This window comes from Ooceraea biroi, chromosome 9 (assembly GCF_003672135.1).
Source record: "Ooceraea biroi isolate clonal line C1 chromosome 9, Obir_v5.4, whole genome shotgun sequence".
In the NCBI taxonomy this organism is placed as follows: domain Eukaryota; kingdom Metazoa; phylum Arthropoda; class Insecta; order Hymenoptera; family Formicidae; genus Ooceraea; species Ooceraea biroi.
Genome location: NC_039514.1, coordinates 7,293,200 through 7,314,156, shown reverse-complemented (window position 1 = coordinate 7,314,156; position 20,957 = coordinate 7,293,200). Strand labels below are relative to the sequence as shown.

At 42.1% G+C, this 20,957-nt stretch overlaps 3 protein-coding genes across 5 annotated transcripts; 2 read left to right on the top strand and 1 right to left on the bottom strand.

Moving 5' to 3' along the window:
• Positions 1-109: 109 nt before the first annotated feature.
• On the top strand, positions 110-9,562 carry LOC105279038 (transcription initiation factor TFIID subunit 4). 2 transcript variants are annotated; one of them, XM_020031544.2, is made up of 10 exons: positions 110-2,011; positions 2,205-2,420; positions 4,306-4,434; positions 4,527-4,862; positions 5,034-5,213; positions 5,320-5,591; positions 5,856-6,022; positions 6,110-6,240; positions 6,415-6,597; positions 6,687-9,562. In XM_020031544.2, exons 1-10 carry the CDS (start codon positions 1,010-1,012, stop codon positions 6,963-6,965), a joined length of 2,895 nt encoding a protein of 964 aa, XP_019887103.1. In that variant the 5' UTR covers positions 110-1,009; the 3' UTR covers positions 6,966-9,562. The 2 variants fall into 2 exon arrangements, with proteins under 2 accessions (XP_019887103.1, XP_011336873.1); XM_011338571.3 differs by having other exon boundaries at positions 2,205-2,483.
• A 1,167-nt stretch (positions 9,563-10,729) lies between these two features.
• On the top strand, positions 10,730-13,264 carry LOC105279042 (ATP synthase mitochondrial F1 complex assembly factor 2). Of its 2 annotated transcripts, XM_026972127.1 has the most exons (7): positions 10,730-10,812; positions 11,241-11,422; positions 11,587-11,780; positions 11,887-11,997; positions 12,065-12,245; positions 12,339-12,454; positions 12,777-13,264. In XM_026972127.1, coding segments are annotated over exons 1-7 (933 nt in total). In that variant the 5' UTR covers positions 10,730-10,810; the 3' UTR covers positions 12,924-13,264. The 2 variants fall into 2 exon arrangements, with proteins under 2 accessions (XP_026827928.1, XP_011336881.1); XM_011338579.2 differs by lacking the exon at positions 10,730-10,812 and having other exon boundaries at positions 10,819-11,422; positions 11,630-11,780.
• Positions 13,026-20,852, bottom strand: LOC105279041 (protein eyes shut). The gene is made up of 15 exons (XM_011338575.3): positions 19,876-20,852; positions 19,570-19,718; positions 19,289-19,399; positions 19,084-19,191; positions 18,884-18,997; positions 17,957-18,755; positions 16,198-16,558; positions 15,638-15,951; positions 15,090-15,300; positions 14,826-14,977; positions 14,411-14,547; positions 14,108-14,353; positions 13,719-13,916; positions 13,380-13,608; positions 13,026-13,182 (listed from the first exon to the last, which is right to left on the bottom strand). Exons 1-15 carry the CDS (start codon positions 20,067-20,069, stop codon positions 13,131-13,133), a joined length of 3,375 nt encoding a protein of 1,124 aa, XP_011336877.1. The 5' UTR covers positions 20,070-20,852; the 3' UTR covers positions 13,026-13,130.
• Between the last annotated feature and the right edge of the window lie 105 nt (positions 20,853-20,957).

The following is a 20,957-nucleotide window of genomic DNA, read 5'->3' as shown; positions in this document are numbered from 1 at the left end:
GGTCGCGCGACTTGCACGGCGACCAATCAGCTGCTTCTCCGGAAACGACTAGATATACGTTGCCCGAGGAACGAAAAGGCACAGACGGACGCAAAGCGTCGCTGAGCGTCGCGCGGTAGCGAGGCAGAGCGGGGCGGAGTGACGCGGTGCTCGCTCAGTGGAGCAGTAAGGTTAAGTAGAGGAGGAACCGTAAATCGCGCGTTGGTTTCGCTTCGCAGCCCAAGTACGCGCGAGTGTTTACACGCTCCCGCGTCTAACGAGTGAGCAGCGCGTTGAAATAGCTGGATTGGAAAATGCGTAGCCTCGCGGAAGGTTAGGTTCTCTCGTTTCTCACTTGAACAGGTGTAACCTACTGGTTTTTCCGCGGATGGAATATTCGTTCTACGCGTATGCAGACGTACATCCCATACGCAGGAATAACGTAAACGCGAGAAGACGTCTCGAAATTTCGAGGGAAAACTTTCTTCAGGAATAAAAACGATCGAGCGCGTGAGAAAACGCGCCTTCGTGTGCACGTGCGATAATTGTTTCCGCAAAAAGATCGTATCCCGCGGCTGACAGTGATTACCTCGCGGCTCGTCTACTGTGTATACGTATGTGTGTACGTGTGTAAATGTGTTATAACCGAGCGAGCGGCGCGTCGCGATTTCGTGTTTTGGAAGATGGCCATTTTGGCGGGTGACGTGTTGCGTGCGTGCTTTCAGGCGTAGCGCGTGCATACGGCGTGCCCGTGTGCCGTGATCGCGCGACTGACGCACGATCGCAAATAACCGTAAACTGGAGACCGCGCGGACGCGCCGCGAGGCGAATTCAGCGAGCAACGTCGGGGAACGAGGAGAAGAACATCGGAGGGGAGAAGAGTCGCGCCGCTGTTTTACCGGCGGACGGTAAATAGAAGACTCGGCGCGCACGGTCCTCTCGTCATCGTGCTAGGGGGGGCAATGCACTATGGGAATAATTTGCGACAGGCGCATGCGCAGATCAGTTTACAGTTGGAGCTTGGAAGAAAATGGCGTCAGCTAAGTTTCTGGAGGAAGCTCTGAGCACGGATGTCGACGAATCCGCAGTGAACGCGATAGTGGGCTCCCTCGAGACGCAGCTAGTAACGTCAACACCGGCGGCGGCGGGCCAGCACCAGGCAAGCACCGCGTCGGTCAGCCAGCAGAATCATCAGGTGAACAGCGCTATTTCCAACGGGGGCACCATCACAGCGGTACAGCCGCAGAAACATGGGGTTTCGAACGGCGGCGGCGGCGCGACTACCGTGAACAGTCTGATGACCCAGGAAGTCACCAAGTCGATCACCACCAGCACCCTGCTGCCGGTGAACGTGGTTACCTCGAACACAGTGGCGCCGCAGGTCATCACGACACAGCAGCAACAGCAACAGCACGCACAACCGCCGGGGATACCCGCCGCTGCCTACATCAACCAAGTCGCCACCAACCAGGTGTCCGGCAACCAGACCACGCACATACCAAGCCTCACCAAGACGCACGAGCCGGTCAAGATCATCTACCCCAGTGTTAGCCAGGTGATAGCCACTACGGGGGTGGCGAATGCAAACAACAAGATTTCCTTCCCCACACAGACTGTCGGCCAACTGGCGAACGGCACGTTGGGCATAACGTCGCAATCGGTGCTGCAGACCACGTCGAACGTCGTTGTTACCAATGTTGGCTCCGTCACTCAGACGGGTAGCCAAACGGTGACGGCAGTGAACAAACCGACCGGCGCAGCATTAGTGATCAAGACTACCGTTGCACCTGGGGGTATGGTTTCTGTACCAATGTCGGTGCCAGTCTCAGTGACTGGCAACGCGGTCAGCACGGCGTTGCAAGCCAAGGCTGGTGTTACGTCGACGATAGTACCCAGCAATGTCCAGATTCTCAATGTAAATACCATGCGTCCCGCCACGCCGGTAGCGGGACAGCAAGCGAACAAGCAAGTCACACCGAGGGTGGTGATTGGCCAGCAACTGGTTGCAGGAACGAGACCAGGAACTCAGGGGGTAAGATGATACATGATATACGAATCAATTTTCCTCTATTTTGTCTTTTAAATGAAATTAAGTAAAATTAAGTGAAATTTTATAATGTAATCCCTTATTTGTTTATAATGAAAAATATAAATATTATTCTGAATGGATTCTAATGTGACAACATGTGATAACGTGACGTAACATTGCCTCCTCGATTTTTCAGATAACGTTGCAGGCACTGCATGGCCTTCAGCCTGGTACTCAGGGTCATCTGTTATTGAAAACAGAGAATGGACAGTATCAGTTACTGAGGGTGGGTCCAGCGCCAACTGCGAGTACTCCCGCTGGTACTACGGTTACGCCGAATAACATAGCTGGAAACGCAGTGGTCGCTGCACCTTCTCCGGGCACTACGTACCGCCTAACTTCAGTGCCGGCTGTAAGTAGGCTGAACACTCAGTTCACTGGCCCACCACTCGCCACCCTAAGAAAATCTGTTCAGGTGACGCACTTTTATACCTTTATACAAGACTCGATGTAGTGCTACTGTAGAGATTTATTGGTTTGTGATTTTTATTTTTTTCTGTGGAATGGTGTTATCGGTATGGCAATGTATTTTTTTATGTTCACACACACAATTTGTATATCTAGATTTTTATATAAATGTGCCATTCATATACCTTAAATACGTGACACGAAAGTTTTCTGTTATCTCTTCAATAATTGAGAATATTTTATTTTTGCACATTTTCTATCTGTAGAAGAACTACATTTCTACGTAGCTTCTATGAATATGGACTCATATATATTTCTGAATGCGAGAACTTTATTATGAACTACCTTGGTAATCGATATCACTTCCGACTCACATTTTACAAATTTGAATAGCATAATTTATCTCATTAGCTCTCTCTCTTAGAATGCATCACTCTGGTAGTACAATCTGAGTTTTACGAGTGCAGTAAGTGCAGTGAAATTTAATATCAATATACTTGCATGAACTACTGGTTAAAGGTGTTGCGTAGGAGATTTGTTACACGAGTAAAAAGATAAATTGTTTGAAAAAGGTATTTTTATATTTTATATTCTTCTACATATATGCATTTGTCGATTCTTTTATATCTTTACTGCTAATGTATCGTTTTTACGTAAGCATGTGTGATCACATTTATACAAACTTTTGTTATCTGCTATCTAATTGGTAAATAGTGACGAGAAAGAATTAAGAGATCATATTTACTTTACTATTATTATTATAAACAATAATAGTAATATAAAGAATAGTAATTTAATTAAAAGATATTCGGATGATTTTAAAAAGCATTAATATATTTAAATATTTAATAATATATTTTTAACTGTTAAATATTATAAAAGAGTACATTGTACTCGTCTTGTTGACTGAAATAATTAATACTTGTTAGTCATTAACATATTTCAAAGCAATATTTTATACTAATGTCTATTAAAACAATAAGATTGAGTCTGTACAAGGTACAAGTGCGTCTATAGAATATTTTATGGATCATCAACTGTCATCTACTATCATAATTTCTTGGATTTAAGAGAAAAAAACCGATAGAAATATCAGTAAAAAGAATTAATTTTTTAACACGTAACAATTGTGATCATGTGTATAAGTATCATTTCTGTACATCTTCAAAAGTGACTTCAGCTAACACAATTTAATCATTTACATGATTACGAAACGCAAAGTTATACGATACGCGGTTACCTGCAGTAGCCGAGGAAATGAAATCTTTTTGCAAAATTATTTATTTCTAAACTTTAGCATGCATGTAAGAAAAATAGATATAGTTTTATCAGGAATGTAGTAATATAAGAACATTTTCAGAAATGTTCTGGTTGCATGCAATCAGTGATAATAAAAACTTCTTAGAAGATGATTTCGGACTATATTTCTCGGAAATATTTCAACATTTCTAAAGTAACGTTTTCTTCTTCTTTTATTCTTAAATAAATTTAAATAAATTTTAAATTAATTATTTTGCTGTGAAGAACAGAAGGAAATATTGTATCATGTAATCGTACTGCAAATATTCTCAACTTTTATGTAATGCAAAATTTCATGTTTAATTTATAATTATTTATTAGAACGTATTTTTTTTCTCCATTTTATTACCTGCATGTAAATCTTTTTTGTCGATTACTCATTCAAATATTAAGTTTAACTTGGATATAAAGATTCTAAATTATAAAATTCATACTCCATATTAATTGCAAGAACCGACATATTTTTTTCCTCGATTAATTTCACATGATTGAAGTTAAGATTAATTATTACGTATGCTTTATTGCTACAGACTGTGGCTCCCACCATCACTACATCGACTACTACCCCGGGAACAGTGACCACAGCACCCACAACCACTTCTGCACCGACGGCCACTACTGTTCAGACTGTTCAAACGGTCCAAACATCTGCTGCACCAGTACGTCTCCCATACGAAACATTAAATTTCTCAGTAAAAATAATTAATACACACCTGTTATTAATAATCGTCCTGTTTTTCTTCCTTTTTAGCGTCAAACTATTGATAATACCAAAGAAAAGTGCCGTAAATTCTTAGCGAACTTGTTAGAGTTATCTAGTCGAGAGCCTAAATCAGTGGAACGCAGTGTGCGAACTTTGATACAGGAACTGATCGATACGAAGGTTGAGCCGGAGGAATTCTGCGACAGACTCGAAAAATTGCTGAACGCCTCGCCGCAACCTTGTCTCATCGGATTTCTCAAGAAGAGCCTGCCGTTGCTGCGACAGTCGCTCGTTACGAAGGAGTTGGTCATAGAGGGCATAAAGCCTCCTCCGGCCAATGTCGTCTTCTCTATAGCGTCGGCTGTTGTTCCTACCATCACCCAGGTAAGAGAAAGCGTCCAGCTTGTACAAATTCTGCTCTAATAAAATCAAGATTAATTTAATAATAAAAAATTAAATTAAATTTAAAAATAAAATTTAATTTAATTATGTCATTTCGAGGTTTTCGACTCATTCGATATATAATTTGCGATTACGTCGCACCGAATATTGCAGCAAACTCAGTACAGACCTGCGGTGGCAATAGCGGCAACAGTTCCGGTCACGGCGACCGTCGCGACGGCGGCAACGGCTACGACGCAAGTGAGGGTCATGACGCCGCTACCGACAGCGGTAACGGCAACGGCAGTGGTCACTACGGTTCCACGACCCGCGCAACCTGTTCAACAGAGGCTGGTAAGATCCTCCTCGTGTTACATCAATGATACCGTTACGCCACGAGGTGTTGGAAAAGCTTCTTTCGGTTTTTATGGTTGCGCGATAAAATCCCGTGTTGCTCCAGGTTCGACCAGTAACAACGACGGTGGTTCGCACTCCTACCACGGCGTACACCGTGAAATCGACAGCAGCGATAACCGGGATTCGCCCGGCTGCTCCTGTCGTGCAGAAGCCACCGTTAGTCGCGACGACGGTGATGAAAACGGTGACGACTACCGCGCAGAGCAAAACAGTCAATACAACTACTACTGTTAATAAAGCCGTAGTGCCTTCCCTCGTTCAGAAACCGGCTCCGAAAGAGAAAGAAAAGAAGACCTTCTCATCGGCAGGATACACGTGAGTGTGTCGTCTTCTTAAGGACGTCTCGGACAGTTCGAATTGCTACGAATTAATCGATGAAACGGAATTGATCTAAGGATCACGTATTGTTGTATCATTTTTTAATATAAAATAACTTGTCAATTTTAAATATTTTAAATATTTTAAATTTAAATTTTAAATATTTTAAATATTAAAAAATTTTTAATTTAATTTTAAATATTTTAAAATTCAATTTTAAATATAAAATAATTTATTAATCGTAATCTTTTACCTCGTTAGGGCGGACGACGACATAAACGATGTGGCAGCGATGGGTGGCGTTAATCTTGCGGAGGAATCTCAAAGAATACTCGGCTCTACAGAGTTCGTCGGTACCCAGATACGATCCTGTAAAGATGAAGTATTTTTGCACGTAGCGCCGTTACAACAGAGAATTAAACAAATCGGTAATTTTATTGTTCTCTTTACTGTTGAATTAGTACAATACCGAGGTAATTTTCGGTTGTCACGTGCGTGTCATTCATCGTTTCCAGTATCCAGCTACGGATTGGAGGAACCCAACCAAGAGGTAGCGGCGTTAATTTCGCACGCTGTTCAGGAAAGGTTAAGAAATTTAGTAGAAAAATTAGCGGTCATCGCGGAGCACAGAATAGATCTCTTAAAGGTACGGTATGAGTAATTTATCAATAATTAATAATAAAAAAATTAACGTTTCATTTTTTACATGCCTTATCTTGTTGATAAGAATAAATCCGACTTTTATTTAAATTAAATTTTTCACAAGCTGTGTCGGACATTAAAACTGTTTTAGCATTAATCGCTCTTCGATTACTTGCAGGTCGATCCTAGATACGAAGTGACACAGGACGTAAGGGCGCAATTGAAGTTTTTAGAAGATTTAGACAAGGTGGAGCGCAGAAGGCACGAGGAGCAGGAACGGGAGCTGCTCTTGCGCGCCGCGAAGAGCCGCGCGAAAACGGAGGATCCCGAGCAGGCCAAATTGAAGGCCAAGGCCAAAGAGGTAAAATATTCGTCATTTTATATTCTTATTCGCGATCTCTTCAACTGGCTGGCTGGCACGCGCTCAACGCGAATGAAACGCGTTTTCAGATGCAACGCGTGGAAATGGAGGAGCTGCGGAAGAGGGAGGCGAACCTGACGGCCCTACAGGCGATCGGGCCTCGTAAGAAGCCCAGGCTCGACGTAGCGGGATCTACGAGCAGCCCGGGTAACGCGCCCGGCGCGAACGCCTCGGCGAGCGGGCTGAACAGGCAGATGCCGATGAGACCGCGCCTGAAGAGGGTGAACTTCCGGGACCTGTTGTTCCTCCTCGAGCAGGAGAAGGAAACGTGTAGGAGCAAGATGCTGTACAAGTCGTATCTGAAGTGATGCCCTGCACGGGGCAGGAACTCGAGTGATCGCCCGCCCGGGATCTGGCGCCTCGCCGGCACGGGGATGATGTGCATGATCTTGCATAGGCCGAGTGGCGCGACCGATCGCGATGCGCGACGTTGTTCCACGTTGCTGCGGTGCACGGTGTACGTTTTCGTTTCACGAGACCCCCGGGGGGGGGAGGAACTCTGCTGCGAAAATAGTCCGGGAATATTCAAAAGTATATATATATATAAACAAGTCGTTTCCATCGTGTCGATACGATTTAAGCTTCCCCACCCCCCCACTGTAAATGACTGAACATTTTTTAAATGTAATATAATAGATCATTCTTTATTTTTTAACACGAAATCGCGCGTGAGTGAAGAAGGGAGCGCGCCGCTCCCCCATGATTAGTCGCTCCTATATATATTATATATAGCAAGAGAGGTGCATGTGAGCCATACGGGCACCTGTTACGTGACGTAATATGGCACGTGTATGCGTCTGGTGAATGAATGTATAAAATGTCACTATGTATATGCTCGCGACATACACAGAAACACACACACACACACACACAGCTATACAAGCACACACACATTGTAATACTTGACCTATACTTTTGGACACTGTAGCGCTAATGTAATATAAGCAGGTTTTGTTATAATAGTAGATGATATTTTTGCAAACTGTAATATGTAATACGATAAAACGGTACCGTAAGCACACTGTCCAAAAAGTATGGAATAATTTGTACAATATCCCACACACGCCCCCCTAAACTACTAAAAAGAATAGTGATAATTTCAATGTTGGTACAACAGAATATAAGCTACTCTCCATCGGAAGTTGGAATTGTTATCAGTATATTATGTTGTAATCTACATTTTCAGTGTTTATAAAAAAACTAATTAGCTGTTACGTTTTTTATTAAAGAAATATTTACAAAAGTAAGAGTAACCGATATTTTTTTGTGTGATTGATGTTAATTTAATTATTTATATATAAAACACAAAAAATATATATATATGTATATATTTCCTTCTTGCGGGATTGGCGCTGATATTTTTGCCGTCATCACGAATCGGTCTGCGAGAGCCCTCGCGGCGGAAGTCATGTTCTTTTGCATAATCAATTGAGAGAAATTTAAAGCGAGTACCTGAGTTAATGTAAAAACAAAAAAAATAACAGAAAGAAGTAGTAGCCACGTGTGTATTTGGGTGCCTGATCGCGCGGAACAATGCTTGGAGTCATCAATTCATGTGTAATCATTAATTCTCTCATTGCAGTATTTTACGTTGCACGTGCGCATCTGCGTGCCCAAAATTCTTTTCTTACCCGGTACCCAGAGAAAGCGTACAATTTGTATGTAAAAATATGTATATATGTATATGTACGAAGCATTATCAATTAATCCTCTCGTAGCTCTCGCGTTATTTACAACGTAAAATTATTTGTGCAATATAAATTAGCGCTCTTCTAGTGGATCTGTTCCCTCAAGCCAGTTTCGTTCTTTTCTTTTGCACGATACGAATGCTCGTTAATTCAGCTACTCTCGTGCTTCCAACTCGCTTAGAGAGAAGCGCGATAAAAAAAAAGACTTCCCTCGACATATTCCGACGTATATAATGGCACCTCTCATCATCAATCGGAACGAGAAATTATCAGCCGCGATCGTCGATTATTCCGCTACGTTAACACGTAATTTTGCTTCAATTGGACTTTACGAAAGGAATTCGCGTAAAAAGACTGAGGCCAGATACGCGCGTAGGACGTGGAGAATCGAATTATCGTTGCTTCAACGTATATCGTAGCGGGAGAATTTTCTGCAGAGGAATTTATGTAACTGGAAGAGCGACGCTGTTGTTACAATTTTTACCAATCCTCGGCGCTTCTGAGGCGGTAACACGGACGGGAAAACGTGTTAGCACGATCGGAGGCGATGTAATTTCCACAAAGATCTCCTTCCCTCCAAGTCTCACATCTCTCCTTTTATTTCTTCCGCATCCATCCTTGCGATTGTGATTGAATGATTCCCGAGACAATTATTGTGATCGATATAATCGAATTTAATTTTCCGATGCTTATGCGTGCTGAAATTTTCCAGTTTCAGAGCCGAAGTTCGAATCAAAGTTCAAGTTCAATTTCTGCGCCTGGAATGGCAGGAATAAAGTAACGTGCGTATGTCTCTTGTGTAAATAGGTCGTTTGCAATGAACGATTGCATCAACAGAATTGCATCGGTGATAATCAATGATTGCAGTCGATGATTATCAATGCTTGCGTACTCTTTATTCTTTGAAGAGCGTTCGCTCGAGCCGCCACTGTACCAATTACGAGCACAACGCGTAGGGATCGATCCTCACTTAGTTGTACGTTCTTCTTTGCAATTATTATATTGTTCTTTATGCGACCTCGAAGCAAAATGCAAAAGCTCATGCATAAATCATAACGTTCTCTTTAACTGCCAGTAGGTGGAATATTAATATGTCTATAAATAGAAAGATATAAAAAAATAACGCGGTACATAGTTACAATTTTGGTACGTTATGATATTTTTATAAATTGTATTGAATAAGGAATAAGCGTGAGATAATAAAATACAGAAACAAATCTTGTCCAAGTACGAACCACATTTCTTCATTTTTCTAATTAGATTTTATTTTTTATTTCGTTATTTTATTTTTGTTATTTTCTTATAAATGTCTGGATGATATTTCCGAGAAGATTGCAACACCTGGTTTGGACACCTGCAGCTGAAATGGAAGCGGCATTTTTAGGATAATTTGCTGAAAGAAACATTTATAACACATTTATCTTATTAACTGGATATTTTAATTTTGTAACAATGGTAATCAAAATCGTATAAACATAAAAAGTAACATTAAATAAACATTAAACGTATTACCAAGAATCAAATTAAATTATTAAATTATTACCAAGAATCTATATTAAATTTCTACCTCTTATTACTCAAGATTTTGCACGTAAGTATCAATTATATATATTTTTTACGCATGTTCTTCTCACAAGATATGCCAATTTTTATTTTAGGAATAAAGTATTAAACCTTAAAAACTATAAAACATTGCAAAAACGCATAAAAAAATTTTAATTACATTTGTATTAATTATTAATCTATTCGTAGAACAACAAATGTAGCAGTCGTACTATGCTCATATAGACTGGAAGAAATATACATGTTTTTCGTATAAAATGTTTTAATTTCGATTTGAGAAACATAATATTAAATCTAAAGAGGCATAAAATGTTATAAAAGATGATAAAATATTTATATTTATATTTGTATTAATTATTAATCTATTGGTAAAATGCGATGCGCAACCGCTCTCTGTTTAAATTAACAGAAATATGCGTTTTTTAAACAAATTTCAACAATTTTCGTTTTAAGAATATAGAATTAACTCTTAAGAATCGTAAAACATCATAAAAGTACACAAAATATCTTTCATTTCGTTTATATTAATTAATGTAGCCTGCAATTAGGTGTTACGAGAGAAGGTTACGTTTGTACTATGCGAATCATGCAGTTTGAGCTGTCGAAAATCTCGAAGATGGAAGTATCAGGAGCAGGCTAACAGAATAGCCGAGGAGGTGACACAAAGCTCCTCGACCTGTCGGTAACGTTACCGACTGCATGATTAGTCGGTAATAGACACTGTCGGTATTATTACCGACAGTGAACGTAGTCTTGCGTACACTTCCTCGCTCATCATGCTGCCCTGCTCCTGATCCTTTAATTTTCGAGATTTTCGCGACGGTTCAACTGCACGATTCTCATAGCACAAACGTAACCTCTCTCATACCGCTTACTTGTACTACTTTTAATAGTAAAAATAAATGTAATAATGAATTGTTTACGCAAACGTATAGTGTTTTATGATTAATTCGATTAAATATTGTAATTCTAAATTGAAAATTTTAGAATTGTGCGTATTTAGGGATTAAAAATTTTGGGAGCAGCGAGGATGGATTTTATTTTTGTAACAAGATATGAGGAAATTGTTGTCGGCAATATTTTTATTCGCAAAGTTTTTGATACAAAGTTTGATTTTAATTGTAGCAATATCTGTTATAAATAATACATAATTAATAAAATTCATAATAATATTTCTTCAGCTTAGTGATCCAAAGCTAATCATTTATTGTCATCATTAATCATTAATTATTGAATAAAACGTCACTTATTAAATTATTCCTTATGCATATACGTTATCGCACGTTGACTGCGAGATCAGAAATGGAATTGCAGTGCTAACTACGCTTTCAGGAGTAACGTGGTCAGGCCAGACAGTGCTGGACGGTGCTTCCAACGTTTTCGTCAGCTCCTTGTGTTCCACCCTTCAAGTGTGACAACAGAAAATATGCAAGGTTTTAACAGACTGAGCAATGCACTGCACCACTTTAGATGCGACAAATTTGTGCCACCTTCGCTGGTCGCAAGAAACTTGGGTAATCATCATTTTATCATGTGCTTTATTTAACATATTTATTATTGAGGTTAGAGTCTTGTCCAGTGTCTTCTTATTTCTATCATTAAACGGATTACAATAAATCTGACGAATTTTATTGAACATCAAACGCTACTGGTGTGTACAATGATCTGACACTTGTAGCTACCGTGAAACGATTTTATAAAAGGACGAATATACTTTCAAGTGGCGACAAGTACGAAGTCACCCTGGATCAGAGGAAGCTGAAGACGCCGCAGGGCCGGGTGTTCGAAGTGAACAGCAAACCCCTGGCCCTAGCGGTGGCAGCTGAGTGGGACGCGCAGAAGGAAACGATCGACAGAGGCAGTATGCACTTAGTACGATCAGTACAAGAGTATCCAAGTACTCGGGCACCTAGTGCCATCATTCTGAGTCAGCGTAGAGCTTTCGAAGTACAAATATGCGTTTGCCTGCCTGTTGCAGACGGCTCTGTGCAACACCGTGCTGGACAACCCACAGAGTCGCAGTAAGATCGACCTGGTGAACCACGTAGTGAACTGCTTGCAGATGGATACGATTTTATTTTATTCAAGTGTAAGAAAGCGCTCGAAATCTCAACAGCGATATGACATTTCTGTTACAATGAGTCTCGTGATTGCAGGAGGTGGACGAACTGTACTCGCTGCAAATCGAGAAGTGGGAGCCCGTAGTACGCTGGTTCTGCGAGCACTACGAGGTGGACATCGCGCGGACTCGGAGCATAGAGGCGCCCGCGGTGTCCGTGGAAACCAAGGCTGCGTTGACGAGACACTTATTGTCACGTAACTTCAACAGTATTTATGGTAACTTTTCATAGAAAAATGATGAAGACGTACTCTACGTACAATAATACACACGTACATGGATATAAATAATGAATAATTAATATTGTCTAGGTCTCGTGTACGCGGTGGACGGACTGAAATCTGTCATCCTGACTCTTGCCACTGCCGCGAGAGTAATCGACATCCCCGAGGCAGTGAGCCTCTCGCGACTAGAGGAAGAGTATCAGGTATCAGACGCGCTCTCTCACAATCAGTTCGATTCATGATAAAATTACTGAAAAAATGAGAAGCAGCCATGGGCGTCCGAAGGAGTTTTAAAAAATTTTTTTAAATTACTTCCAAATTACTTTAAAATTACTTCAAAAGGAATTAAAATAATTATAATTAAAAATTTGAAAGTGCATAAATTAATTTAATTAATTTAATTTTAATTGTTTGCTGATTCCAGGGGGGGAGGGGGCAAATGCCCATGGCTGCACCCTCCGTTCTCTCACTATTTCCCGCTATTACATATTACAATTCTACTAACTGCACGTTATTCCTCTACAGATCTCTCATTGGGGCAATGTGGAGTGGCATCACGAGTACAGCAAGCACGATCTGCAGGCGCGCCTGTCGGCGGCGATGCTGTTCGTCTACCTGAACTCCCACTCCGCTAGCTCGCGACCGAAAAATGACGCCCCCGACGTAAGCTAATCTTGCTCGGGCCGAGAGAGAGATCACTACGAGTCGATAGACATAAAATTTGCAAGTACAACGTGTCCGGCGAGTTAATAATTAATGTAACATTGTTATTATTATCCGTAACAGCGATCGATTATTATTCCGTGCTACGTCCACTAATTACTTAAAATTGGCAGAAGATCCTTCGTGTGCGTCGAGGAGGTTGTCCCCACTGGCGAGTTAGACCGGAATCGAGCAGTCGGGGCCGATCCATTCCTTTGTACACATACAGCTGAAAATGCAGCAATCGACTATGGGTCTACGTGTAGCATATGTTGTATGATAATATATATCGTGACTTTTACGAGCATAAATTCCATTCCGCATTTTTCCTCTCGCATATAAGCTCCGTATATTTTATTATATTTATTTTTATTTATTTATAAGCGCCGTGAATTTTCTCGTTAATTAATTTGATGGAGGTGTCACCTGTACGATGCTCCGCGGTGCAGGCACACCGCGCCGTTCTTGCACGAGTGGCGAAGGCACTCGTTCCGGTTACACTCGCCCACGCCGCGACCGGTAGCAGGACTGGAGCCGATCAGCGGGAAGCTCGAGGTGTCCGTGCGTAGCTCGACGTCGAATATGCAGCCGGAGAAGCCGGTGTGGAGGGGCAGGTCGTGCGGCAGCGTCTCGAAGCTCTTCGACCTGTGTCCGCCTGCGAGAGAATAATAAACGTTTGTCCAGCTCGGCGAACAATGAACATTTGTCTAACATTTGTCTAGCTCAGTCTTCCGTTCGTCTGATGCCAAGCTGATTTCGACGTACCGATGTAGAGGATGGGCGACACGTCGAGTTGAGTCATCGATCCCACCGCATGACCGGTGACATTGCTGAGACCCTCTACCGCGAGCCACGCTTCCTTGCCTCTTCGTCCGATACGGAGCGTGTACGTTTTGCTCTTGCCGAGCGAGCCCGCCACATTCAGGGAGCTCAGCGAGTGACTCGTGAAGATCCTTCGCACTCCTGTTGGAAAATTGCAGTGGCAAAAACAATGCAGCAATATATTGCATTCGTCGAAAATATAAAATAGCTCCAATTATAATAATATAAATTATTAATTAAATTAATTAGTTAATATAAATTATTCTAATTAATTTAATTAATTAATATAAATTATTCTCTAATTTGCACGAGGAGTTGCACATCGCACTTACCGGAGCCTAGGTCCCACGTGAGCATGATGTAGCCACGCACGAACGTTAACGACAAGTGGTCGGAGATGTCGCGGCGCAAGCCCCTCTGTCCGAGATACGCTATGAGGGAGATCTGATCGAGCGTGCGGGGGATGATTCGCAGCTTCAGCTCCATCGCGTCCTTTATCGACGTCGACAGACCGTAAGCGATGTACGACGCGAATCCGGGAACGAGTACGGAGAACGCCGGTCGCATCAAGATGATTTCTGCAAAGACAAATTGCTTCGTAGCTTCGTGTCTGTTCCTTACCCGCCGTGACTTACCCTCATCGCAGAGGAGCCCGTGACTGCCAAGCGGACAAACGCAGATGAAACCGGTCCCCGGCGAGCTCACGCACGTCGCACCCATCGAGCAAGGGTTGTCGTTGCACGCCGAGTGCTCGCACAAAGCGCCGGTGTAACTGCAAACGGTCAGTTGTTTGTTAATTATTAATTAATTTTATTAATTATCTCTGATAAAATCAGGATCGATCGACGTTAATTTTCATCGATTGACATTTTCTGGTCGAAATTAAAATTAAGAAGTTAAAAATTAATATTTAATAAAAATGGTTTGTCTATTTTGCTCCGTAATTCTGCTCTCTTTTCCTTCTCGTTATTTCTGTTTCTGGGGATACAAATAAATAAATAAATTAGAGAAACATTTTGGATAACACTGTAATTGCCAGGCGACGGTTACCCTGCTATGCACTTGCAGCGAATTCTCCCCTCGTTTTCCTCACACGCGCCGAAATTTTGGCACGGATTTGACAAGCACAGGAACGACGTGCACTCTTCGATCTGGAACGTTTCTATGGAATCGTGGATGAAGTGTCGCGAGATACCGTTCACCTGCAGTGCGACATTCTCATTAAAATTATTATACGATAATAGATGCCGGCGGAGTTTTCGTAATGAACGAATAGAGGAGGAATGTCCAGTTCAACTCTAAATAATATTTTACCTTCAAGGAATCCATGCATCCGATAAAACCCATAGCCACGTGAGGGAAATAGTGCGAGAACGAGAATGGAATACCCCCTACGTAGAGATTGGCGTATTTTGGGACCATCCCACGTTGTGGCAGTGTCTGTTCGCCGGTCACGGCCATCGTGCCGTTGACCAGCAATTTGGCGAAGCACTTCTCATTTTCAGCGTTAGCAACGTAGTGGAAACTAAACGAAGAGAGGAGAGTTATTATTGAGACAGAAATTATTAAATATAATATAAATTAAAATAAAATAAAATATAAATTACACGTTTTTACGTGTAATTTATATTTTATTTTATTTTAATTTATATTATATTTAATAATTTCTGTCTCAATAATAACTCTCAAAAATGTCGCTTTGCATGCATCTTCCTCCAATTTTAATATCAAACTTGTTTGATATTAAAATTGGAGGAAGATGCATGCAAAGCGACATTTTTGCTTCAACTAATTCATTTTTAATAAAAATCTATAGATTAAATATAAATTAATGTTAAAAGAGAGAGAGAATGATTTCACACCTCATGTCAATGTCGACCTCGTATCCGTTGTCGATGGTGGCATCGATCTCGCCGAGCAACATGGTCTCCAGGCCGCAGGAAAACTGGAACTTGAGCGAGCCGAGTTCCAAGTAGACCAAAGAATATCTCTCATTGTCGAAGTAAACGTGCAGGATTATCCCGTTCTTAAATGCCGTCTTGAGTTTCACGTAGATTCGCAGCGTCGCGTCGCTCCTGTTGTCGGTGATTATCACATCGACGTGCTGCCTGACGAAAGACTTTCCGTTGAAAGCCGCTTGCGTGATGGACGAATCTGTCTTGCAGCCGTCGGCGTACTGCAAACGATTGCAACAGAATTTTAATTATCATCGATGGTGTCATTTCTTCACGTTATTGCTCTATTTTTTTAATTATTTATTATTTATTTTATAATTTTTTTATTATATTTTATTATAGAATGCTTGAAAGCAATGGTTACAAATATAACACATTGCAGAGAAATGAAAAAAAATTAGTTTGAGTCTTTTTGAATTGTTGCTCTATTTTCCTTTCTTCTTTCTGCCATCATCAAAATTACTGACCTCGGTAACGTTGCGCGGAGCTAATGTGCTGGTACTGCTACCGTTAACTTCGATGCCAGTGCTTGGACTGAAGGACACGGTGGACGTTAACAACGAAGGCACCGTAGCAGAAGTGGTAGAATGGAACTTCACGGTAGACGATAATACCGATAGCAGCGTCGAGGTAGTCGACGGTAGAACCGTCCTGGAATCCGTGGCTGTGGTTCCGAGATCGAGAGTGCCGTTCTGTATCGCTTCCGTGGTGTATCGAAGCGTCGCATTTGCGGGGAATGTTACATCAGTTTCCACAATAGTGCTTGTTGCAACAGTGGTTTTCTCGGCCCTCTCACCCTCAGCAGTAGCTACCACGGTTGGCCGATGACTAAATGAAAAGATTGAAGCACACAGTTAATTTTCTTATTTTTATAATAATATAATTACAGTTATTTAATTTACTTATTTATTTAATTATTTAATTTTATTATTATTAGGAGTGTGATTTAGTTTTGAGGGTTTTGCAACAGATGGCTGTAGTGTCAGTTTATTCCAATAGCTGTTTCCGATAACTGTTGTTTCTTACAGTCTTGACATTATCCATCACATTTAGTAGCATTATAGCAATAACAGTCGTGTTTATATCATCGTAAAAATGCAACTTCCGAAAGCTCTTTAGCATTTTCGACATGCGTTGCTTTTGTTTTTTAATCAAAAGAAAACTGCGGCTGACGGTTATAGAATTCTTGTGGAAACTTATGGTGATTCTGCCCCATCAATTAATACGTGTGAATACTGGGTTTAGACGCTTTAAAAGTGGTGATACTGATGTGAAGGACAAAGAACGCTCGGGACAACCAAGAAAGCTTGAAAATGCAGATTTGCAAGCATTATTGGACGAAACTCCAACAGAATCCACTTCAGAACTTGCCAGAGCATTAAATGTTGATCGTACAACAGTTACCAAACATTTACATGAAATGGGAAAAATTCAGAAAGAAGGGAAATGGGTTCGACATGAATTATCGGAAAGTGCCATTGCGAACCGGTTGAACATTTGCATTTCGTTGATCGCCAGGCAAAAAAAGAAGAGTCTTTTGTCTCGGATTGTTACTGGGGATGAAAAGTGGATCTATTTTGATAATCCGAAACGCAGAAAATCATGGGTGGATCCAGGCGAACCATCAACATCCACTCCGAGACGCAATATTGACGGTTCAAAAGTAATGCTCTGTATATTTGGTGGGATAGTGTACTATGAGCTGTTAAATCCGCATGAGACTGTCACGGCTGATCGTTATCGACACCAATCGTACAAGTTGAAGCAAGCATTGGACCAAAAACGACCAGCAATTGCGAGTAAACGACGGAAAGTGATTCTTCTTCGTGACAACGCTCGACCTCACGTTGCGTTATCAGTGAAACAAACACTTTTAAAGCTTAAATGGGAAGTCTTACCGCACCCCGCGTATTCTCCGGACATTGCTCCATGCGATTATTATTTGTTCCGGTCGATGCAACACGCTTTAGAGGATACACACTTTCATAATTTGGAAGAAGTGCGAAAATTCGTCGACGAATGGATCAACTCAAAAGAAGAGTCATTTTATCGCGGTGGAATCGATCTCTTGCCAGAAAGATGGGAAAAAGTGATAGAAAACGAAGGAAAATATTTTGATTAAGGTATTCATTCATTATCATATTTAAATACATGCGTTTTTGAGCAAAAAAACCCTCAAAACTAAATCACACCCCTAATATTTATAATAAAAATCCTTTTACATACCTGGAGATTGTTGTATACTCCGTTACGCGCGTTGCGTTTTCCTCCGACGGCGAATAGGTCTTCGTCGTCTGATCAGGCCTACCGGTACCTTCACCGTCGTGAATCGACCTCCCGGTCGGCAGGTAAACCTCGGTGCCCTCCGCCTCACTTACACGAGAGCGGCTTTCGGTAGGAGCGAACGAAATCGTCACGGACTCCGACGTGAGGAGACTGCTTTGAGTCGAAGCTTCCTCTCTACCAGTCGTCAAGCTTGTCGACGGAATCTCGGTGAGAAAAACCTCACCATTGCTGCTAGCGCCGACTTCTTGGTACCCTGACGTCGTCTTCTCCGCGATCGGAGACGTCTTCGTGGAAGGCGAGCCGCTCGTTCTCGGGACCGTCGAGTACGTAACGAAGCTGCTCGAGGTTGATGATGAAAACACGGAGGTGTCCACTGCGAAAGTCGATGTTCTGGGCGAAGCGACGCTGACTGTAGCTCTAATCGAGCTGGTTTCCTCAAACGTATCTACTTCTGCAGCAGCGGTAGTCGTAGGCAAACTGTGCTCGCACATGGGACCACCGTAACCCGATGGACAGGAACAAGTGAAGCTGTTGATGCCGTCGATGCAGGTACCGCCGTTGTCGCAGTGCGCGAACTTCGACTCGCAGTCGTCGTATCTTAGTTCGCACAGGCCGCCGTGATAATCCGGCACGCAGTAGCAGACTGGATGATCGTCCTCCAGCAGGCACACGGCTCCGTTCTGGCAAGGATTCTCGTCGCAAGGCACGATTGCCTTGTCGCAGTCCTTGCCAGTAAAACCTTTGCGATTAAAACGAAGAAGCGGGATAATAATCGGTGTTATTAATAATGCAGTAATGTAAGAGATAAAATTATAGAACAAATGTCAGTCTTTGATTTTATACCTTGAAAATAATTATTTTATTTACCGAACAAACAAGCGCAAGTATAGGAAGCTGGGACGTTGATACAGAGACCACCGTTCTTGCAGGGCAACTCCAAGCACTCGTCGATGTCCACGTCGCAGACGGTGCCGGTCCAGCCTTTTAGAGATTAATAGAGAAAACATCAAGAGTCGAAAGAAGAAATACCATGAAGAGATTAAAAAATAGCAGGTGCCATATCTTACCTTCGCGACAGCGACAGAAGAAGGAGAACCCAGGTCCCTCGACGCACTCGCCGGAATTCTTGCACATCGTCTCGTTGCAAACCGAAATGTCGATTTCGCAGTACTCTCCTGAAGAGATAAAAAAAGATAAAGCATAAGAATTTATAACAAAGTTATAAATTTACAAAAAAAATAAAAATCTATATATATAAAGTTTATATCGTACCCGAGTATCCATCCGGACATTGGCAAACGAAGCCATCATAGTCGACGCAGGTGCCGTTGTTGAGGCACGGGTGGCTTGAACATTCGCTGTATTTTTGCTCGCAATTCACACCTGATTTAGAATAATAATTACTATTAAATAACACGTCTCTCTTATCTTCGTTAATTTCATATATAATTTTAAATCCTGAATATTAGAAGCTCTTCTTCTTCTTGTTTTTACGTATGAAATCCTAATTCAATTGATCGCTAAGAATAAAAATATAAAAACGAATAAATTACCTACGAAACCGTCGACACAGGTGCAATTGTACGCAGCAACACCGTCGTTGCACGTGCCACCGTTGAGACAGGGATTCGACCAGCACTCGTCCCAATTAATCTCGCAATTGATCCCCGTGTAACCGTCGATGCAATAACAAGAGTACGTGCTATATAAAAATATATCAAAAAACAGAAATGTAAGCAAAATTTTTTCTCATTACAAATTCAATGATTTCTAATATCACTCTATGCTTCAATTAATTTAAATTAATTCAGACGGCAATTCTCGCGCGTGCTTCGTGAGGGTAAACGTCGTGCACGTACCTGTTCTCCAAATTGTCCAAACAGATCCCGTACATGCAAGGATCACCGCTACAGTCTGATCCTAGCGCGCACACCGTTATCGTGATCGACAGTACTGTCAGAATAAAAATACTTTCGCACACGGTCCCGGCGAACGGCGGGCTGTAACTCCACTTATAAGCCAGTCTAAGTAGCCCTACATACCTTCGTAGCATGATTACAGCATGATACGTACACGTGTCAATTTATTGTGCACGTGCGAGCGTGTGTACGACGTGCGACGTGCATGGACGCACGTGTCACGCGTGTACACACGCTGGCGCGCATCGCGTTCACTGCACGGCGTGTTACACGAATGTCCAGGATACCCGCTACGTCTGGTCTGGCGGTAAACTAACAAGGCGAACTGTTGGCCTCGTGCACGAGCAATAACGTAATCTTGCATACGTATCGAATCCGGAAGCTTTACACTTTGCAGGTATTGATCGCGCTTAATAAAAACATTTACAGCTCTCTTTGCAACACATTAAATAAGTAATATACTTTTTGCTGAAGGGAGAAAGAGACAACACATCAAATAGCGACTGTTAACAATTTTAAAGAGCTGAGGAATCATAACTTGAGGTGCAGGGATAAGGGAACTCTGAAGAAAAATGTATAAGATACATATGCAAGCTCGAGGAGCTCAACCGAGGGCATCCGGTCTTGAAGGGATGATTAGCGTAACGTCGAAAGATCGCGACAACGCATAAATAAAATCGGAGACGTAATTAGACTAGAGAGTATTAATACGATTTTACGTCACTGTGCTAACGCTCGCTCGTGACCCCTTCGTGGAGCTCGCAGAGGAACGTTACATCGGTTAAAACCGAGCCGAGTCGATCGCGCTTCGTACGAGACGAGACGAGGCGAGATCGCCGTCCGGGAATCCTGAAAGGACTAGAAAAGCGGAGACGGATTCCCTTCTGCCGCAGGCAGGAGCCGGACGGGTCGCCTCCCTTTACCATTACCTTCCCATACTTGTGCGTCGGTGGACAATGAAAAAAAGGGGGTGAACGCGGGTCGCCAGGGAGGCACGGCACTTTCGATGATCTGTACACACG